Source organism: Ammospiza nelsoni, chromosome 6, assembly GCF_027579445.1.
Source record: "Ammospiza nelsoni isolate bAmmNel1 chromosome 6, bAmmNel1.pri, whole genome shotgun sequence".
Taxonomy (NCBI): domain Eukaryota; kingdom Metazoa; phylum Chordata; class Aves; order Passeriformes; family Passerellidae; genus Ammospiza; species Ammospiza nelsoni.
In genome coordinates this window covers 56,508,373-56,528,593 of record NC_080638.1, presented here as the reverse complement: position 1 = coordinate 56,528,593, position 20,221 = coordinate 56,508,373, and the positions used below count along the sequence as shown (strand labels likewise).

The following is a 20,221-nucleotide window of genomic DNA, read 5'->3' as shown; positions in this document are numbered from 1 at the left end:
CTAATCTTGGTTCAAGGTCTGGGGACACTTTGGTGGTACTGCTAGTTAAACTATCCCTTTGTATTCTGCATTAGACATAATGATTCCAGATCCATCCCTTCTGCACCAGCTCCCTTTGTAGGCCTGTCCTGTGTCTATTCCTTGGAGATAATCCCCAGCAGATGGCAGGGGTCTGTCCTGGTGCCACACTCCTGGCTGTCCCTGGTTGACTTCAGCAGACAGAAGAATCCTGAACATCTCAGAGTTACTCCTCCACTTAAGCCACAGTGTGTGGTGGGAAGGAAGGGATCTGGGGGAGGTGTTTGGTCCACTCCACCCCCTCAGTGCTGACACTGGTCCTGCACTTACCCTTGGTGCAGCAGATGGACCATGGGGGTCGGGGTGTCACCCCCAGCTCCGGCAGCGTGTCAAGAAGGATTCATTAGTGCTCCTCATGGCAGCACTCGCTCCCTTCTGTGCTCCCTGACCCCCAGCAGCGAGGTCAGAGCACAGCTGTGCCTGGGGAATTGGGGACACCATGCTGCAGAAGAGAGGTGGCCTGGAGAGACGATGTCCCTGTCCTCAGCAAGGGACACCTCACCCGCGGGGGGTCACCCTGGCTTTCTGTCTCTCCACCCTTCGCCCTCATAGCACACTCCTACCCCGAGTGCCCATCAGGAGACACAAGGGTTAAAATCTGTAGGACCTGAGGGTTTAAAAGAAAAAAATCTCCTTTGCTGAATAATCACAAAAAGCAGCGGATCTTTCCTCGAAGTTGTAATGTATCTCCACCAGAAAACTGTAAATGTTTCTGCAGTATTTACGAGACCGACATGGAAGCTTGTGTGTGAGCTTGGTCTGTGCTCGCTGTCCATGTAGGAACCCGTCTGTGCAAATGTCCTCGAGTTTTGTTTGGTTTTAATGTCCTAGAGATTGCCTCTTCCAGAGATGGGTTTAGATCAAGCAGCTTTCAGAGGATGCATCAGGTAACCAACCCATGGCGGGTTCGACAAAGGACCAAAATCAATCTTTACAAATACTTCAGTGTCAGATTTTGAAATCTGGTTCGTACAAACGCTCGTGCCAATGTAACTTGATTACGCAAATGCCCGTGAAAAGCAAATATGAGGTTTGAGCACGGCTAAAACCACCTCCTCTTTGAAGGGAAAAAAAAAATCAAGTGAATATTCATAGGCGAATTGTGCAATGTTTGACGTAGCTCTAGGGCTGGTCGGAGACGTGTGCGCCTGGTTTCCCAACAGGCCTGGCACCGGGGCGTTGTAGGAACGCCGCTCGGTAGAGGCCCTGGGCGTGCCTTTCACTGAAATTCGGTAGTTTTGGTCACAGACGGACTGCGAGTTTATACAAAAAAAAAAAAGGAGGGGAGGAGCGGGGGTGGTTGTGGGCTTGGGTGCGGGCTGGCCGGTGGCTCCGCGGTGGTTTCACGGCGGCAGCGGCGGGCGGAGCAGCGCGGTGCGGGCCGAGCTGAGCCGAGCCCGGCGCGGCCGCTCCGCCATCCCCGGCAGCGCGGGCGGGGCCGCCTCCGGAGCGCCGCGCCGGGAACGCGGGACTCGGCGGCGCCCGCGCCCCCATTGGTCGAGCCCGCCGGGAGGCCCCGCCCTCCCGGCTCTTCCGGCTCTCTCATTGGGCGCCGCCGCGGGACCAGCCGTGGCCCCGCCCTCCCGGCTGGCCGGCCAGTCAGAAAATGGTTGCCGGGCAGGTTGAAAGGGCCGCCGGCCAATGGAAGGGCGGGCAGCTGGCGCGCGCGGCTCACGCAGCGCCCCCCCGCGGGAGCCGCGGGCGGAGGGAAGGGCGGAGCGGAGGCTGCCGGGGCCCGGCGGGGGTGGCGCTGCCTCCGCCTCCTCCCGGCCCGAGTCCCAGCCCCGGCGAAGGGAGGGAGCGCTGCCGGCCGCGAACGAACGGGGCTTCCTCCGCTCCCAGGTGGGGCGCCGGGCGGGAGGCGGCGGGAGGGCGCGGGGCTGGCAGCCGCGGGCAGGGGGAGGGCGGCAGCGGTCGCGGGGTGACGGCGGGGCACGGCGGGAGGCCGAGGCGGGGGCGGCGGGAGCCCCGACGGCGCGGGGGGGGGCCCTGCCGGTGAGGGGCGGAGGGGCAGCCGGCGGTGCGGAGGGAGAGGAGGGGACGGCGGGGACAGGTGGAGCGCACGGCGGGCCCCGGGGCGGTGCGGGGCGGACAGACGGCGGCCCCGGGGAGCCGGGCTGGGCGCGGGGGCAGAGCGGCGCCGGGTGCGGGTGCGGCCCCGGGGAGCCGGGCTGGGCGCGGGAGGAGCGGCCGGAGCGCGGGCGGCGGTGGAAGTTGTTCGCGCAGTTATAATTAGCCCGGCCGGGGTCCGAGCGAGCCGGGCGGAGGGAGGAAGGGGGAGGAGTGTAACTTTTCGCAGCTCGGGAAGCCCAAGGTTGTCTCTGGTTACCGCTGCCCACGGCCGCGGCGGGGGCGGGACGGCCGCAGGAAGCACCGACGCTCCTTCCACAAAGGCCAAATGGTGGCAGGAGCCGCGGGAGGGCGGCAGGAAAGCGCTCCCCCTGAATCCCGGGCGCTCCATCCTGGCTCTCCTGATCGCTGCCGCTCCGTGCTTGCGACTCATGGATAAGCTGCATTTTTAATAGCAGGTTTTGCTGGGTTTAATAAACGTGTGTTAGTCTGGGCTACGAGCAGGTGGATGGGACTGGAGGAGCGTAAGATTGGTCGCTGTGCATATTGCAGATTGAGCTCGCGAATAGGTGCAGTTAATAATTTCTGCCCTAGTTAGGCCTGGAATTTTTCGAACTGTGTTGGAATGCTCGTTTCTAAAAGCATAGGTGGGGGCCTTATGCAGTAGTTTTCCACTTTATTTTTTGATGTGGCTAAAATTCCATAGTTCGGGCAGTTAACTGTAATGTGGGAAATTCCATTAACATTTAAATGATGCTGTAATTTCAAAATTCTAAAGTGACCCCTAAACACGTACTAGAAAGGGAAGACAGAAAGTCATCCACTAGAGATATAATTCATAATGATTTGCAGCTACTCTGTCTTCTATAGTTGTTTTTTTTTTCCTAACAGATTGTAAAAATTACACCTAATAACCTTACATTTTGTACTTCTTCCTGACACTTAACCCAGTGTGCCTAGAAATCATACAGGGCAAAAGTCAAAACCTCCACAGTTACTTCTGCAGGAATCCTTTGAAGTATCTAATAAAGAAATTAAATTTGAAAACTTCTTGACTTCATCTCCTTCTAGCAAAATATTGGACTTCTAAACCACAAGTAACAGTTCTATTTTTTTTATCCAGTGCTTCTAATTCTGTTGGGTTTGGGGTTTTTTACCTAAGGTGCTGAAATCTAAAACTTTTCAAGATGTTGTCTTGCTTGTTAGCGTTGTGAAGTTGTTTTAGCATTAAAGAATCCTAAAACTCTAAAACATGTGTTTTTATATTTAGTGTATAGAAAATGCAGTGACTGCACACATCTCCCTGTGACCTAACAAGTACACTTAAATGAACGTCAATAGTGACCACCTGAAGTCCTGCTGTTTCAGAGCAAATAGGTTATGAATCTTCATTTATCTCCTTATTTGAGTTTCTTTATTTTGTAATTATTTACAGATAGCGTGGATATCATTATACTGGGAAAGAAGTCAGCTTCGAGGAGGAGGAGGAGGGAGATGTTAATGTGTTTGTTGCTGTGGGTTAGGTTTGGCTTGCTGAGGTCACGGGCGTTTTACTGCTGTTTTACTGCATTTTTACAGTTCCGAGGTTCTGTAAGCGGAGGAGCCCTTTGCTAGCATCAGGCTATGAGTTGCTATGTAAGATGAACTGTAGGCGTTTACTTGCCCGTCTGTCTGAATGTAAGACTGCCTTTCACTATGTATTATTTTAAGATTTGTGCAATAATGTGTGAACTCTGGGTTTTTGCTCACCAAGGGCTGTGTTGTGCAGCCAGTGCTGATCCTTGCTCCTGCGGTGCATTTGTGATTTGAGGTTTGCCGTAGCTGGGTCGGGTGTCTGTGTGTGTGATGTGCACAAACTGGCATGTCACATCCACTGCTGCCTGCAGGCTCTTAGCCCCTGCAAGGCCTTCCATCCTTGGAATTTGTACACTGTTTGGTGCTCCGGGTGGAGGTGAGACCTCAAGAGCATGGATCCTGCGATTCCCTCCACGTTTCCCAGCCTAGCCCACAGTTTACTGTCCCTTCAGCCTTTTCACGTTTCCCAGTTACCAATGCCTTGAGCTAATCATGATTTAATCCATGTAGTCTCTGGCCATACTGCAGATGTTGCTATGTCAGGGAGTTTGATGGAACTGCTGCCACATTGAACATTAGACACAATCACAGGACTCCTTGTCATCTGCCTCCTCATACTGGTTTTGTGTATGCTGAAAAAGAAGAAAGTTGGAGAATTAAATAAAAATCTAACTTCTTTTGCAGCCTGTAAGCATTACGGGATAATTGTGAAATGTAGTTCTTCACAATGCACGGTATTCTCTCTCCTGATTATGTAATTTTGGAGATGATTGCAGTTGTAAATTGGTGTTCAATAACCGTAGGAAGTAGCAGTGCAAGTCCTTATCCTAAAGCCTAATGCTCAGAGGATCAGCATTCTGCAATACTCATTTACAAAATATAATTTCCACATTTTATGTGTTCACAGGTAAAACTGTTAGGTCCTCTTATTTCAGTGTATTTGTGAATTTTAGGGGGTTTAACCCACATTTATCTGCTTTAATAGAATTTACCACAAATAATTTAAAAATTTGTATTGAATTGTGTGCTTAATGCTTCTAGTTAAAAAAATTAAAAACCACGACATGGTAATTAAATACTCTGATTTTGGTTTTTTTTTTTTTTTCCTCTTAAGTTGCCTCATCCTACCTCGGTGGATGGCTTGGCCTCTGGGATAGCTCAAAGCTCTTGGATGACCACGCTTTATGCAAAATCCAGAATCTTCCTGCCTGGACTCCTCTCTGTTTTCTAAGGGTAACTACTTTGTATGTTTTTATGAAATTGTATCTTATGCCTAGGACATGTTCTGGTAATGGGCTGCAGATGTTATATGTGGATTAGAATGGTAAACTGAAATATGTCTTTTAAAAATGAGATATATAATATAAAGTGAGGTAAAAACTTTGGTTTGAGTATTCTGAATTTCCTTTACTATTTTTTCCTTGATAAGGAGGGAATTATTACAATGCAATAAAACATTGCTTTAAGATCACATTCTTATTGGAAATTACTTAACTGAGATGTCACTCTTATGGTAAGATCCACTGTTCAGCTGCTAAAATTGAGTGTTGCAGTTCTGCCTTGTGAGAAGGTGGCACTTTGGATACTGAAGTAAAGTTGTATACTACAAGAGAAAATTCAATGATTTCTGATATGGTTATTGAAAGAATAAATGCACAGTCTTCTGTCAGGAAAAGAGCTTTTTTCTTGTTTGCTTTCACTGTTAGATCCAGTTTTTTCTGTTAAAAGTATGGGCATGCCAATTTTTAACATTTAATAAGCTGTAACTTCCTTTATTAGCAGATCTTTTAGATCACTGTAGCCCTAAAAGGTGTGTCAGTGTTATGTAGGGGAATGCATCTAGTATCTCTGTTGGAGGCAAATGTGGGATTGAGAACTGTTAGTTGACTAGAACAAGCTGTGAACAGGTCTGGCATTGCATTTACAGCTCGAATGATCCTTTGTTTCTCCAGTGAAATGCTTTGGTGGAACCATGGTGGTTTGGTTCTTCTTGTTTCCTTTATGAGTCTTAGGTTCTCATTTAATTATAGTTTAGTTTTACTATGGGAGTTTCTAGGTTTAGTAACCCTTGATTATGTATTAGCTTTTGCCAGCTACTATTGATTCTTAGTTTAAATTATTCCAGGCCTTTCTTCCACTTAAAAAAAAAAATCCACCCAGAATCCCTGAAAAAACCTTCCTAAACACACTCCCATTGAAAATATACACATGAGATTTATTAATAAATGTGGAACAAGATACACAAGTGACAGGCAAGAGTGATAGGGGTTTAGTTTGGGGTTTTTTATGGGTGGAAGTTTCTCTCTACTGAGCACTGGAACCCACTTGTTGTAGCTGTGGAAGGTACAGATCCTAACAGAGTTCCTTTTTCAGAGTGAAATGCCATGCTCTGAAACTCAGCTGCCACAGTTTGTAAACCAAAGCTCTTATCAGTGCTTTGTGAAATGAAATGAGAGTAAGGAACTTAGAAAGATGTCCTTAAGTGCAGGAATTTTCCAGATCCCAGTAGACATAACATAAACAGGTTGTTTTGGGGGTTTTCAGACTAACTTTTAAATCAAAGTAAAACGCCTTTCCAAGTGCTTCCTGAACATCATTTCAGCTCCTAAAATATTTGTGTATGATACAGGTTTATTTTCTACTTCCACACATAGTGAAGTAGCATTAAAGAATCCTAAAAACTCTAAAATGTGTGTTTTTATATTCAGTGTATAGAAAATGCAGTGAAAGACAGTGGGAACATTATTAATTCCAGAATAATTCTGTACTAAACTCAGTCTTCCTCTCATTCCTTTCCTGTACCTAATGAATGCTATTCAGGCCAGTCTGACTTTCAAAATGTGGGGAAATCCTTAGGTGTGGGGTTTTTTTCTGTTTTGTTTGCAGAGTTGTTGTGTGTGTGTTTGTTTTGGGGTTGTTTGTTATTTTTGCTGGGGTTTCTTGAGTCTGAACAGTAGCCTGTCTTGGTTCTGTGTTCCAGTTCTTTGTACCAGACTGTGGGTGTGTTACAGGTCAGGATTTGTTGACCAAAAAGTTGACATTAAGTCTTCTGTCTTTGAGCAGCCATTTTCTGGTGATTTGACTGCTGTGGAGAAGCTGTTGCATAGGAGTTTAGGTATGGGAGTGAGCTGGTAGGACTGCACTCCTCCCTGTATGCACACTTTTAGTCACTTGTGCCTTCTCCAGCAGTTACTCATCTTGGCTAAACTGGGGCAGGGCTGAGGGGGATGGGGAGGCAATGGATTTAAGCACACTTCTGGACGTTTGGAAGCATCTTCAGGTCTAAACTTTTTCCGTTTGGTGTTTCCTAAGGCATTTAGTCCTTCCCTCATTGCTCAGGGTAACAGGCAAGATGTAGTGTGGGGATCTCCAGCTCAGAGATGTTCTGTGTGCTCTGACAGCTTACACTGTTATGTAAGGCATGTCCAAGTGATCAGCACTAAGCCTGGATGGAAGGAAGGGATTTGTGCTGTGTCTGTTAACTGCACCTTCAGCCTTTCCATTTCCTTGTGCACTTTCTACTATGTAAAATACCAATAGCCAGTCCAGCACTTGATTAAAACTGCTTGTGAAGTTGTGTTGCCTAAAAATGTGTGTCAGGTAGGGGAAGGATTATCATTAAAAATAGTGTACAGCATACATCAAATAATTCTGGGGAACAGCTGTAACTGTTGGGGTGTTTGTCTTCCTTTGCACTTCTGCAGATGGATGTGTGCTTGTGAGATGTGTCCATGGAGAGAGGGGAAAGCAGAGCACCAGTTTGTCAGCCAGCCTTGGTCAGTCCCTAACACTGATCTACAGCCCAGAGAGTCTGTCTGTCTTTACCCTTACATGGTTTCTATAGTTACAAGACAAAGGAGACTTTGAAAGGGAATTGCCCAAATTACAATAGCAAGGAATCTCTTAATTTTGATTTTAATACCTAAGTTGCATTACTGCAAACTGGACAGGCAGCTTTCACTCATGAGGTGCTTACACACCTGCAGAGCTGGTAGTTTTGTCCTGTAAGAAAAAGTAGTATTTCAAAATTTGAGGCAGTCTTGTTCTGAAAAATACAGCAGTGTGGCTGTAGAGAAAGGATCAAGCAAGTTTGAATTTAGTAATACTCTAAAAAGAAAAGCCATAAGGTACCACTGTGAATTCAGTTATCTTTACCTGGATCGTAAAGGCCAGGTACAAGGCCAGATACTTTATTGATGATCTTGCTATTTAAACATATTTAGTGGTAAATAAATAACTGTTGTGTAGTTTAATACAGAGCATGAGAAGTTTGTGTTCAGACAATATTAACCGTGGCACTTGTGTTTCATACTCTCATTTTTAAGCTCTTCCCTACTGAAAAATAAAACTCTGTGAGGTCCTAAGTTCTAAACATTGTTTAACTTTTTAGTTCTCCTTCATATTCCAAAAAAGTTTTTTAAGTAGTAGTTTGCTCAGCTAGAAGTAATTGAGGGCTTTCACATTGCTTTATTCCTTGAGAGTGTTCCCAGCTGTACTTCAGCCGTGTGTCAGTGGCAGCTGCACTGTCAGGCCGTGTGACAGATGGAGCTGAAATGGTGGCACGGGCCCTGCATTGTCCACAACACGTTGCAATGTGAATTTTTCTTGGTAGCCTGGAATGTTTCTCCTGAGTAGCTGTGCCCTGACCAGGCCTGTTTGTTTGGTATGGTGTGGATTTACCAACCAGGGATGTGATTCCTCCCTCCCAAGTTTTTTCAAACCCTGGTATGGTGTAGGATTACAGTGCTTGGATGCTTCTTCCCATCCTAGCAGGGAGGAGTTGCAATGAAATGTCCTCCATGGAGGACTGGAAGGAACTGAGGAACATGCTGAATTTCTGTGTAGACTCCATTGTAGTTCAGTGATGTGAATAGATGGTTTGGTACTCCCAAATACTGAGTTCACTTGCTTCCTTTTCTCTCTATCTGAAAAATTATTTTCATTAAAAAAGCATTCTGCCATAAATGGGCTGTGGCTCAGTTTGCATTACTATAATGGGAGAGGATGAGAAGATGCCAGGAAAAAAGTTGAGATGTGTTGCTCCTTATTGTTTCTGTGTTTTTCATGACAAAAGATTTTAAAATAGATCATCTGAACAGAAAAAAAAATTGTTGTGGAACTTTTTCAAGTTCAAGAAGAGGGTGACTTAAGTTTGCTGCTTTTATAATTGAACAGCTATGTGAGGACCTTACATTTGAAGTTGGCATAAACTTTTCATTTTTATTTCGTTTATTTACTTACAAATCACAGAGTTATCAGATTGGCACATTCCAAAATCCTGTTAGTTGACCCAGTTTTGTGAGATGTGAGTAGGTTCCTGGAATTAAGCTGGAGTGAGGAGAGTGCAGTTTTTGAAGACTTTGCTTTGGTGTGCCCAGATTGTGCTGCTCTGAGCTGATGGAAGGGCTGACACTGCTCCTCTCTGATCAGCAACTGGAGGTTTGTGTGTGCACGGCTGCTTGTTTGCCTCACCACCAGAAATTGAAGTGGGATAAGCATTGCATAATTAAATAATGCCATCAGCATCTTCTGCTGCAAAGTAATGCTGTGAAAGAGAGCATCTGACTCTGAATTTTGGGTTTGGGATGAGGTGTCAATGGCAGTGCTACAGCAGAACAAGGTACTTAAAAATACACAGAAGTGTGTTAAGGATCTGATCCAATCAGAAATTCTTGTGTTAGAAAGTAAAGCAAAAGGCCTGATAAAATGTAGATTAGCTGCTAACAAAGGGGCTTTGTGTCTTTTGTAGGTCAGCAGCTGAGTGTGTTTGACAAGAACTGAAATTTAATGTCTCCTGTAGCAACCATGACACTAGTCATTTTAAAATCCACTGTACCACTGGTACTCTGGTTTTTATTAGCCTTTTACAAATTTTTGTGTAACCTCTGAAGTCATCTTGCTCCTGGAGGGGAGAGTAGAGGATCCTTACTGTTAGGCAATAAATCAGTGTTAGGCAGAATTTCTAAAATGTAAGGTAGTACTATGTTTGTTTATTTTAAAAACACATCTTGAGAGTGGGGAGTATGTTAAGTAGAAACATTTTAAAGTTGGGGCAAATAGTGTTTCTTGCACTTCGTTTTCATAGTCAAGTGCTGTTGTACTCAAGCATTTTTTCATGTTTGTAAAATGCTCTGGGACAAATTTTATGAAGGAAATTAATGGAATTAAAAAGGGGGTGTCTGCCTATAGGAGCATGAAGTATTTAGTCTAACAAGACTACTGTTTGAATTGAAAAGTAAAACACATGATATTAAGTTGTTTCTGTGAAATTATACATCCTTGCATATCATAGTCTGCTTGCTCTTTAAGCTTGCTTACAGAATTTAAATACTAGCACATTTTTGAGATGTTAGGAATTAACATCATTTTTATAATTCAAAGAGATAAGAATAGTATGTCCTGTGTGTCTAACAAAGTATAAATGTGTATTTTAAAAATATATTAAGAGCAGTAAATTATCAAAACCAAGCATTCTGAATGTGTGATATGTCAGAATTGCTGTTTCCTGTGTGGTCATATCTTCATTCCCTTATGGGTGTAAATTTTGGTCGGTTTAATTAATTGAGAGAAAAACAAACAAACCCCACTAGTGTGCAGTGTATGGGAATGATGGTGCTTAGTGAATGAAGAGCTGTTTTGTTGCATAACTTTTGTTCTTACAGTGATGCTGTGAGGTAATGCTTGAGGTAGTACACAACATTTAAGTGCTACTTGAATGGAGAGTTCTCAATTTTATTGTGAGTTTATGATTTGCATAAATTGTTTCCACTACGACAGTCAGTATATTTAGCTGTAGTCTACTTGTACCACATAAATGTGATTTTCCATAGATTGTGTCAAAAATTAGCAGTTACTGACATTATTGTGAATAGTTTGAGGATCCTTGACACACACACACACACACACACACATACACACACTGCCTCCCCAGAATGCTTTTATATTTTGTGCCTGAACTTTGTATCCATATTTGTTCTGATTTTGTTGTAATGGAGCGCTCAGTACTGGCTGAGTCTGTTTACTCTTAATGGGGTGCTGGAGTGGGAGAGGGATACATGATCAGTGTGGGATGATGACCCAGGTGAACAGGTACACCACTTCCAGACACCTTCTGGTTTTCAAAGAGATTCAGCTCGTGCTGTGGCACTTCAGCAGAAAACTTTGGAGAAAATCAGGGTTCCAAAGTTAAAAAGTTGCAGAGGTGGTAAGATTGCAAGTAATTAAAGTTTGTTGCTGTTTCAAGAGTGACTGTGCTGAAGATAGACCAGGCTACTCCCTACTAAGTAAAAATGCAGTCCTAGGACAAGTTGAATTTTATCCAGGTATGTCCTTAAAAGAGCAGAAAGTGTTTACTATTGAGAAGTGTGACACCTAAAGCCCTGCAGCAGCTGTTTTCTCTCATGTGTCTTGCTGAGGAGGATGCACTGCTTGCTTGCTTTCTGTTCCTCCAGAGGAGCAGAGTTCTCCAAAGCCTTGTCTGGGCAGATGGGCATAGCCATGGAGCCCTGCAGATCTGGAGAAACCCTGAAAGTAAAAGAGGCTTTCTCCTGCTGCCTCCTCCTTGTCCCCAAAAGTCCAGCAAGAGGCGAGCAGCTGGCAGCTGCAGCCATCAGCTGAGCTGTTGCTGGCAGCACCCAGTGCTCACATGAAAAGGAAGTTGGGAGGCCCTCAGCAGCATGCAGGGTCTGGATCATTGTGCATGAAGGATCTGCCCTTAATCTGCCACTGGTGTCTAATTTATGATTGCTTCATTTTTTTAATAGTTTAGGAACAAGGTGTCTGTATTCATGGACACTTTAGGATGTGTGTAACTAAGATTTTACCAGTGTTTTCTGTGCAGAGTACACTCCTTTTATGTGTTTATATGAGTGATTGCATAGGGCTTGTTGTCCCTAATAAAACTCTTTAGACTTGGGATGGTAATTGCAAAGTACCCAAGCAGGTATTTGTTTGGATTTTAGATCTGTGTGTCCAGTTTTTTTTTACCACATTGTTCTAGACCTACTGTATTTCAGTGCAAGAGCACACAAAGCAGAATGAAAGCAACTAAATTCTATTTTTTTTCCTTCCCAAATGCTGTTTGATAGCTTCCTGCCTGATGTTCTTAGTGTGAAGTCAGTGGCAGGTTGTGAACCCATTGTCTCTCTGTGAGCTCAGTGGCCCAGCCAGATTTCCTCCCACATTTAACCAAATTACCAAGATGTGGAATGGATATAAGGATCCCATGGAAGGCCCTGATGTTGGTCTTGCTGTAAAACAATTTTGGGTCACCAAAGAAAAAAAGAGAAGAATCAGCCCTACATAGTTCTGTGTGTATGTATGTTCTCAGAGATGTTAGAGCAAGACATTAGAATGGCTTAATGAGATCAAAATGGGTGTTGAAAACTAGCTTGAAATCTTACCTGCTGTACCCAAGAATGAACTTTAACATAGAAATTATGAAATATTCTGTAGTTTGATCCTTAATACAAGCATCTATTTTATTTCATGTGGACAGTCAGATATACTTAGAAGTATATAGCTTTATAAAAAAAGGGTTAGTATATTTCTTCCACGTTTTCTGTTTAGGAAGAAAGTTGCCATGAAACAATATAGCTGGAAAGTGCATGTTTTCAGTGGAAGTACTATTACCTCTTGATGTTCTGTGACATCAAAAGTCTGAGCTAACCAGTCCATTGTACACTAGAGACTTTTCAGAATTGTCTGTTGGGCCTGCCCAAGGTTAACTCAGGATTTTTGTCTTGCAGGTTCATGTTGGGGAGAGGCCTAAAGCGCAAGCTGAGTGACTATGAGGAGAGCATGGCTGGTCTCTCGAGTGCCTTTGACTCCAGTCGAGGTCTGTCCTACCCCCTCAAGAGGCAGCTGGTGCTCAACATGTGCCTCACCAAGCTGCAGACGTACAAAATGCTGGTGGAGCCCAACCTGCACCGCTCCGTGCTCATCGCCAACACCGTGCGCCAGATCCAGGAGGAGATGAGGCAGGAGAGCAGCCAGCAGCCAGTGAGCATCTGCCCTGGCATTGCTCCTGCTGCTCACAGCTACCCAGGGATGGAGGCCCCTGGCATCTCCCTGCAGCTGCCTGCAGGGGTTGGTCAGCAGGAGTCCCACTGCTGTGAGCTGCGCTCCGTGGAGGACCCCATTGAGAGCAGCCTGCTGATCGTGTCAGATGATGACATGTCATCTGCTATTTCATCTATTCTGAAGGATTTAGACTTTGTAGAAGATATCAGCCCACCTACTTGTCTGGTTCCTACTGGAGATGACCAGCCAAAGTTTCCAGAAAATACTGGTCTGAAACTAGAAGATGACAGACAGGATTTGAAGGGAGCTGAATGTGTGTTTGGTTCCTTTGAGATTTCAAATTCAACCAGTTACTTGAAGGATTTGGCAATAGATGACATTTTTGAAGATATTGACACTTCAATGTATGATTCAGACTTCTGTTGCCCTCCCCTGATGCCGCCCAGATCACCATCTCTTGCTACAGAAGAACCATTGAAAACCTTCCCATCTTGTAATTCTTCTTCAGCAAACAACATTCAGATATGCAGAACAGATCTGAGTGAGTTGGACCACATCATGGAAATTCTCGTTGGATCCTGATACTTGTTTTACCCAAAGATACTTTTAGACTGCCACTTGCATTTGGTTTCAGGATAAAAGCCACTGGAATAGTTGTAAAGAATTCTTTTAAAAGCAAACTAAATAATAATTTGTCCATAGTAGAATTTTCTAAATAATTCCAAAACTCATAAACCAAAAAAGTGGCAGATTTTAAAAAAGAAAAAAATTATTTATCAGAACTGTGCAATCATCATTTTCCTTCCAGGGTGTATGTGGAACAATGGGCACATACCCTCATCACCCCTCATGCCTCTTTCAATAAACTTTTTTATGTGCAATTTTTAATTTGACAGAAGAATTTACATGCAAAGCAAATTTCATATGAGGTGATCTTTTACAAAGCCTCCACTTTATTTTTAATATCAGAGTCTATGCCAAGCTGGCATCTGTCAAGTTGCAGAGTTAGATTGCGTGGATTGCAGACACGTTCTTAGAGATGGGTATATTTTAAAAATGAGACACGCTTTGCTTTCTTTTGGTCAGAAAAACAGATCAAGACACTTACCAACAAAGTCTCTTGCATTTTCTAAAGCATTCAGAACTATTTATTTTTGTAAATTTTATAGTCTTTCTACATTTTACTACGTTATTTCATCATAGTTCAAATATAATGGACTTCTAGTTGGATGTGTTTAGCACTACCTCTGAGCTGAAATGCTTTAACTCTTTCCAGTGCTTCATCTGAGACTGCAAATCTTTTTGTTTCTGTTTCTGTCTGGGGGAAAGTACTTCTAACTCATTAAGTTGATCCTTTGACAGTGACCTAGCTGATTTGTGAAATCAAGGGTATTCAATGTTTAAAAACTTTTAAGTATTTACAAATTAATTTATATGTAGATTGTGCAATTTAACATTTTTCTGTCAGTATTATGTGCTTAGATTTTGAATAATCTTGGCGTTCTTTAAATTAAAATTTACTGTGTACAGGTAGCTTTTTATTCTCTTTTGGAAAACACTGTCCTTCAACCCTGCTTTCACTACAGATTTTAAGATGATTTTTTTTATGTGCAATATTATTTAAAGAGATACACATTTTTATACCTGGCATTGGTGAGAAGAAACGCTTCAAACTTAAAACCTCTAGCACCTTTGGAGGATACTCACTCGGCCAACATTTCTGCATCCTTTGAGAAGCCAAGCTGAGAGCACTGAGAACACATCACCCTGTGCTGGGACAGCCCTGGGGACCCACCCAGTGCTGGGGGCTCTGGGCTTTATCTGGTTTTCCATCAGGCAGGTTGGGTTCTGTGTTTCAGCCTGGACTGAGGTCTAGATCGATCCCTGCTGTCGTCTTCTGAGTTTCACACTTGCACATTGCTTTTCAGTTTGGATTTTGTTTTTATTTTTTCCTTCTTTTTTTTTTTTAATTATAAAACTTTTACTTTGTTCTTGAAAGCTGCAGCACCTATCTTGGAAACTTGCAGTTGTAAAACCTTATCTATGGTTTGTTGTATTTTTTGGGGTTTTGTTGTTCTGCTGAGACTTTTTATGAGTGGAGTGTCGGCAGAGGGGAAAAAATGTTGCCAGTGTGTTGCATCTCACAGAAGTTGAAATCCTGGCCCTGTTGAAGGGGCTAGGGTGTCACCTGGTATTTCTAGTCTTAACTGATGCTGTGGCACACCTGCCTTGTGCAGAGATCTCCATTTTTTACTGTGACTCTCTTGGTTAACAGTTAGCTGCCGACAGAATTTGGTATCCCAGGCCAATGGAGAACCATTTCAGGTCACATCCTCGCAGCCATCTGGGTTGTTCAGCAACTGAAGGGTATAAATGTATTTATATGCATATATTGTATTGATTCTAATATAAAACTTCTGATCTAAAGCATTTTGAATTGCTGGATAAAGGGATTTGTTTGAAGAGTGTATAACTAGTTGTTGAAGAGGTACAGCTTCAGAATGTACACAGATTGTGCATTGTGTATAGACTACTCTGGCTTTTCCTCAGCCTCTACTTTTGTATTAAAAATATGACTGAATAAATCCTTGAAATATTAAGGGCCTTCTGCACTGTGATGAAACAGAGATGCGGTTAAAAATGTCTTTAAATTCAGTGGTGAGGGATAAAATAAAAAGACTGCATCTAATCTCTTTTTGCATTTGAAAATATGGAATGTTACTATGCAGTAAAGATATTTTGGTATGAAAATTGTATCATATAGCAAATAGTGAACACTTAATAAATCCACTTACCTTGCAGTCTCTACAGAAACGGAAGAGAAGACAACTTGCTTTTCAACATTTATGTACTAAAGTTTTTTGTATACTGCAGCAAAAGATTTAATTGTTGGTAGATCTTTTATCAACAATTCAAAATGCAATTTTTGTACAAGTCCTGGCTACAGAGCTCTGTTTCTAATTGGTTGCTTGTGTCACAGTGCCAAGACCATGAGCTGGTGTGTAATGCAGTTCGGTTATGTTTGGAATTATGTGCAAAGGGAAGTTTAATTTTTAAATATGCACAAATTAATTTTAAAATCCTTCCATGTAAAATGAAGTTAGAGGCTAGTTGTGGTGGACCTATTTATTGTATGTTTGGAAATAAAAGCCACAGTTTTGCATTTAAACCAGTTATATTTTGGAGCCTTTGGTGTGTGACTGTTTTAAAAACAAAGCATAAAAAAATCTATGGCACCCTGCCACCTTTTCTTTGGTCTTTCACTCACAAAGATATAGCATTTTTCCAAGGCATTTGAATCTTTTTTCCTTCTCCATATTCCTCCTCTCCCCCATCCTTTGTCCCTAGAAATAATAAACACCTTACAAACCTGTACAGAAATAATTACCCATCCCAGGCCCCATAACAGGGTTCCACATGAGGTTTCCGCGTACCCTCAAGGATGGATTCCTTTAGGGAAGCACCACAGCTTGAGCTGGGTGCCTCCAAAGAGGGACTGTGAACACTGCAATTCCTGGGCAGTTATGCCTATAACAATAATAATTCAGATTTTTAATAAGGTCTGGGGGTCTTCATGGTGTTTGCTCCTCCATTGCTTGGTGGTCATTGCCTTACACAGCATCTCATCCTCCCAGTTTGGTGTGGGATCTCAGCACCTCAGGACGGAGGTGCAGAGTGGCCAAGACCACCCTTGGGGGGCTCGGGAGTCCTGGAATGTTGCCAGAAGTGTCTGGTGGCTGCACTTTGATCCTACACAGGATATGACGCCTGTATGAGGATGGGAGGATTTCACTGGGTAAATGGTGAAGGGATAAGTTAATTAGAGTGTAAGACACAGGGTTTAGGATTTACAGGGGGGTCTAAAGAAGTAAGATGGAGGAATTGGGGCGTGTCCTGTTCTTCTTCTTCTTCTTCTTGGCCTCCACCTTCTGTGGTGATGGTGGCACTTTGGGATTGGTTATTACTAAAAGTGCACTGGTTAATAAGGGTAAAAGGTATTGGGGAAAAATTATAAATATTGTATATGTAACTTGGAGTATAAAGATAGGTGACCGCCCCGGGGGCTCGCAGTGTGCTCATGGCTGGCTGCTGTGCAGACCTCTGTCGGGCCAAGAGAAAATCTTTTAGATAAACAATTAATAAACACCGAGACCGAGAAAAGATCTGGAGCCTCTTCTCATCCTTTGAAGCGCGGGCTGTCCAAGGCCACCCCGGGCCTTTCCAGGTCACCCAAACAGAAAAAAACGGGCAGTTTGGAATTTGGAATCTTCTAATAATGTTACACTCATTTACCACAATCCATAGGTTCTTTCTACTTCAGCTATTAATACCTAAGCTGCAGCTTTGCTCTGGTTCTAAGTTTTCACTGAAAAGCACTACACCCTCACAAAGGGGTTTGTCATCAAAGCAGGGATGGCCCACAGGGCGTTTTCCAGCTGGTGGGGCAGGGGCATTCCTGCTGGGAACAGGTGACACAGGGTTTTGGCACTGAGCTGTCCTCTGGGCTCTGTCTCCAGTGCCCTGTGAGGGTCCCCAGCCCCTGCAGCTCTTGTGTCCCTTCAGGGGCTGCTGTGCCTCAGAGCAAGTGTCACATTCAGGTGTCCTTGACACATACAGTGGTGGCTCTTCAGACCTGTGTGCTTCTCAGGCTGGACCAAAGCCCTGCCTCTCTGGGCTGGTGAAGGGCTGCTTGTAAAATCAAACCAGCAGCTCCAGGTTTAGACTTTTCCTCTAAAAAACTCCTCCTCTATCCTCTTCCTGTTGCAGACCTCTAAAATGAGATCCTGACCCTTCTGCAATGAACTTTTAAGGTTTGAACTGAAGCAGAATCACCACTTCCCCTCATTTTTAAGTGTTTACAGACGAACCTCTTTATGTGCCATGCCAAGAATTACATCAAGTTCCCTCCATTTTAAGGGAATAAAGGTTTATATCATCATAGAGATTGAGGCATAACTTCCACTGATGAGACTGCCCTGGGTGCTGCTTACAGAATTGCCCTTCCCTTTGCCATGGAGCTGCTGACCACAGTGTGCAAAGCCCAGGTGTAGAAGGAGCTGCACGCAAATCCAGTGCTGTGCCCACCAGTGCCATCAGCTCCTGGAGTGACTCATTGCTGAGGAAGCTGCTGTGGATGCTGCAGCACAGAGCTGAGCCTGTGCCTGTGGAGCAGAAAACGCTGCCTTTAAGAAAAATATTTGTGGAGCTTTCAGTGGTGTAGGCTTTCATACATTGATTTTAGCCACGCTGAAAGGTCTGAACTTAAGGCATTCAGAGCAGCACAGCTCAGGGCAGAGCTGCCTCAAAGAGCTGCTGGGCAGGGCTGGGTGCTGCCCAGGTGCTCTGTCCAGTTCTGTGATCTGTCTGCTGGAAGGCACACTTTAAAAAACTAATTTTCCAGCACAATCAACAATAAAATACACAAAATTAAATAGCTTACCCATTAGTTCTGTTAGGAAGATGAGTTATAAATTAGCAGCAAAACTAATTTTGAGCTGCTCAAAATCAGTGTTAGAAGTGAGGCATTAAGCCCTGAAGTGTGTCTGTAGAAAAAGTAGAAGTTTGGGGAAGCTGGAGGACTTTTGGCATTTCAGGATTTGCCCAGCATTCACAGGAATCTCGCCTTGATTGAAAAAAGCAAAAAATGTTGCAACTTCATTCCATACATTTTTCCCTCATCAGGGCCTGCTTATCCCACCCAGCCGAGCTCCAAGCCAGGCCGGCTGTGCTCTGGCATCCAAGCTGTGCTGTGGGAGGCAACTTAGGAGCTTCTCAGACATATTTCAGTAGAAGGAGCAAAAAGTTTTTCTTTTTGAATCTTCCAGAGGGGATCTGGAAAGTTAAACTTGGATCCACAGGGAAATTTGGGAGTTCACAATTAATTTGCAGGTAGATCAGTTTTAGCCAAATTCCTTTTGCTGTCTTACCTGGAGTAGGCATATTCCAGGAAGTCCCATTTTTTAAACTATTAAAGATGATCTTCATTATTAAAAAATACCAGAGTGCTTTTAAGTTCTGCAATGACCTTGCATGTTGAAAAAAAATCTTTAGAATATTTATTTTTTTGTTTTTCACTCCATCTTCTGTATATGCAACTAATGGTGGGCTTATAGTATGGTTAGAAATCATCCTGGAGTCTGACTGTCCCCCCTCTTTTTCTTTACTCTTTTAAAAATTATTATAACTAATGAAATTCCACATTTTATAATGTGCACTGAGAAATTTTCAGTATTTGAACTACAATGAAGTTGGTTTGAGGGTTTTTTTTTCCTAAAGAATGTTTACAGCATTTCTTCCACAAAGGAATTTGTAATTTCAGTAATTACACTGCTGATTAGAACTTTGGAAAACTTTGTTCTGTGGGTATATTTTCTTTCTCATCCCAGCAGAAGAAGGAGGCATTCCTGTCCAAAACTCCTCTCATTGTCACCTTTTTAAAATCCTAAGTAAATGTCAGGAGCCTGCAGTGTTTGCTTTCCACAAACAGAGAGTACAGTGACACGTTCAGTTCATCAGAACTTGGGATGATGTCACAGCTGAGAGCTCAGAACTCAGGTTAGAAATGGTGAAAATTGGAGCTTTAAACATGCTGAGGTACAAAGTGATATTAACTCTGCGTGCCACTTCCAGAGCACAGACACTGGGTGCCCCTGGTGTCCCCTTTGGGGACACGGCGTGTGCTGGCACTTAGGGGACACAATGAGTGCTGGCACTCTGGGGACACGGTGTGTGTGCTGGGACCTTTGAGGACACAGCCTGAGCTGGCACTTTGGGGACACTGTGTGTGCTGGTATTTAGGGGACATGGTGTGTTCTGGCACTTTGAGGACACAGCTTGTGCTGGCACTCTGGGGACATGGAGTGTGCTGGCACTCTGGGGACATGGTGTGTGCTGGGACCTTTGAGGACATGAAGTGTGCTGGCACTTTGAGGACACAGCCTGAGCTGGCACTCTGGGGACACTGTGTGTGCTGGCCTTTGGTGACACAGGCAGTGCTGGCACTCTGGGGACACAGCCTGAGCTGGCACTCTGGGGACACAGGCAGTGCTGTCCCATTGGTGACACAGCCCGAGCTGTCCCTTAGGTGACACAGGCAGTTCTGGCCCTTGGTGACACAGGCAATGCTGCCCTTGGTGATACAGGCAGTGCTGTCCCTTAGGTGACACAGGCAGTGCTGGCACCCGGGCAGGCTGCCAGGCCAGCAGCAGGGACAGCGGCAGGGCCAGCAGAGGGACAGCAGCAGTGACAGCAGCAGTGACAGCAGCAATGACAGCAGCAGTGACAGCGGCAGGGCCAGCAGCAGTGACGGCAGGGACAGCGGCAGTGACAGCAGGGACAGCGGCAGGGACAGCAGTGACAGCGGCAGGGACAGCAGGGACAGCGGCAGGGACAGCAGTGACAGCAGGGACAGCAGGGACAGCGGCAGTGACAGCGGCAGGGACAGCAGTGACAGCAGGGACAGCAGGGACAGCGGTGA

At 44.2% G+C, this 20,221-nt stretch overlaps 1 protein-coding gene across 3 annotated transcripts; it reads left to right on the top strand.

The window, feature by feature from the left end:
- Positions 1-1,864: 1,864 nt before the first annotated feature.
- Positions 1,865-15,985, top strand: LOC132074409 (SERTA domain-containing protein 2-like). 3 transcript variants are annotated; one of them, XM_059474217.1, is made up of 4 exons: positions 2,303-3,525; positions 3,727-3,825; positions 4,838-4,956; positions 12,471-15,985. In XM_059474217.1, exon 4 carries the CDS (start codon positions 12,475-12,477, stop codon positions 13,324-13,326), a length of 852 nt encoding a protein of 283 aa, XP_059330200.1. In that variant the 5' UTR covers positions 2,303-3,525; positions 3,727-3,825; positions 4,838-4,956; positions 12,471-12,474; the 3' UTR covers positions 13,327-15,985. The 3 variants fall into 3 exon arrangements, with proteins under 3 accessions (XP_059330199.1, XP_059330200.1, XP_059330202.1); XM_059474216.1 differs by lacking the exons at positions 2,303-3,525; positions 3,727-3,825 and adding an exon at positions 1,865-1,920; XM_059474219.1 differs by lacking the exon at positions 3,727-3,825.
- Positions 15,986-20,221: the final 4,236 nt, after the last annotated feature.

Bases quoted from the DNA above. Each gene is read 5' to 3' on its own strand.
- LOC132074409 (XM_059474216.1), top strand. From the start codon at position 12,475: ATGTTGGGGAGAGGCCTAAAGCGCAAGCTGAGTGACTATGAGGAGAGC.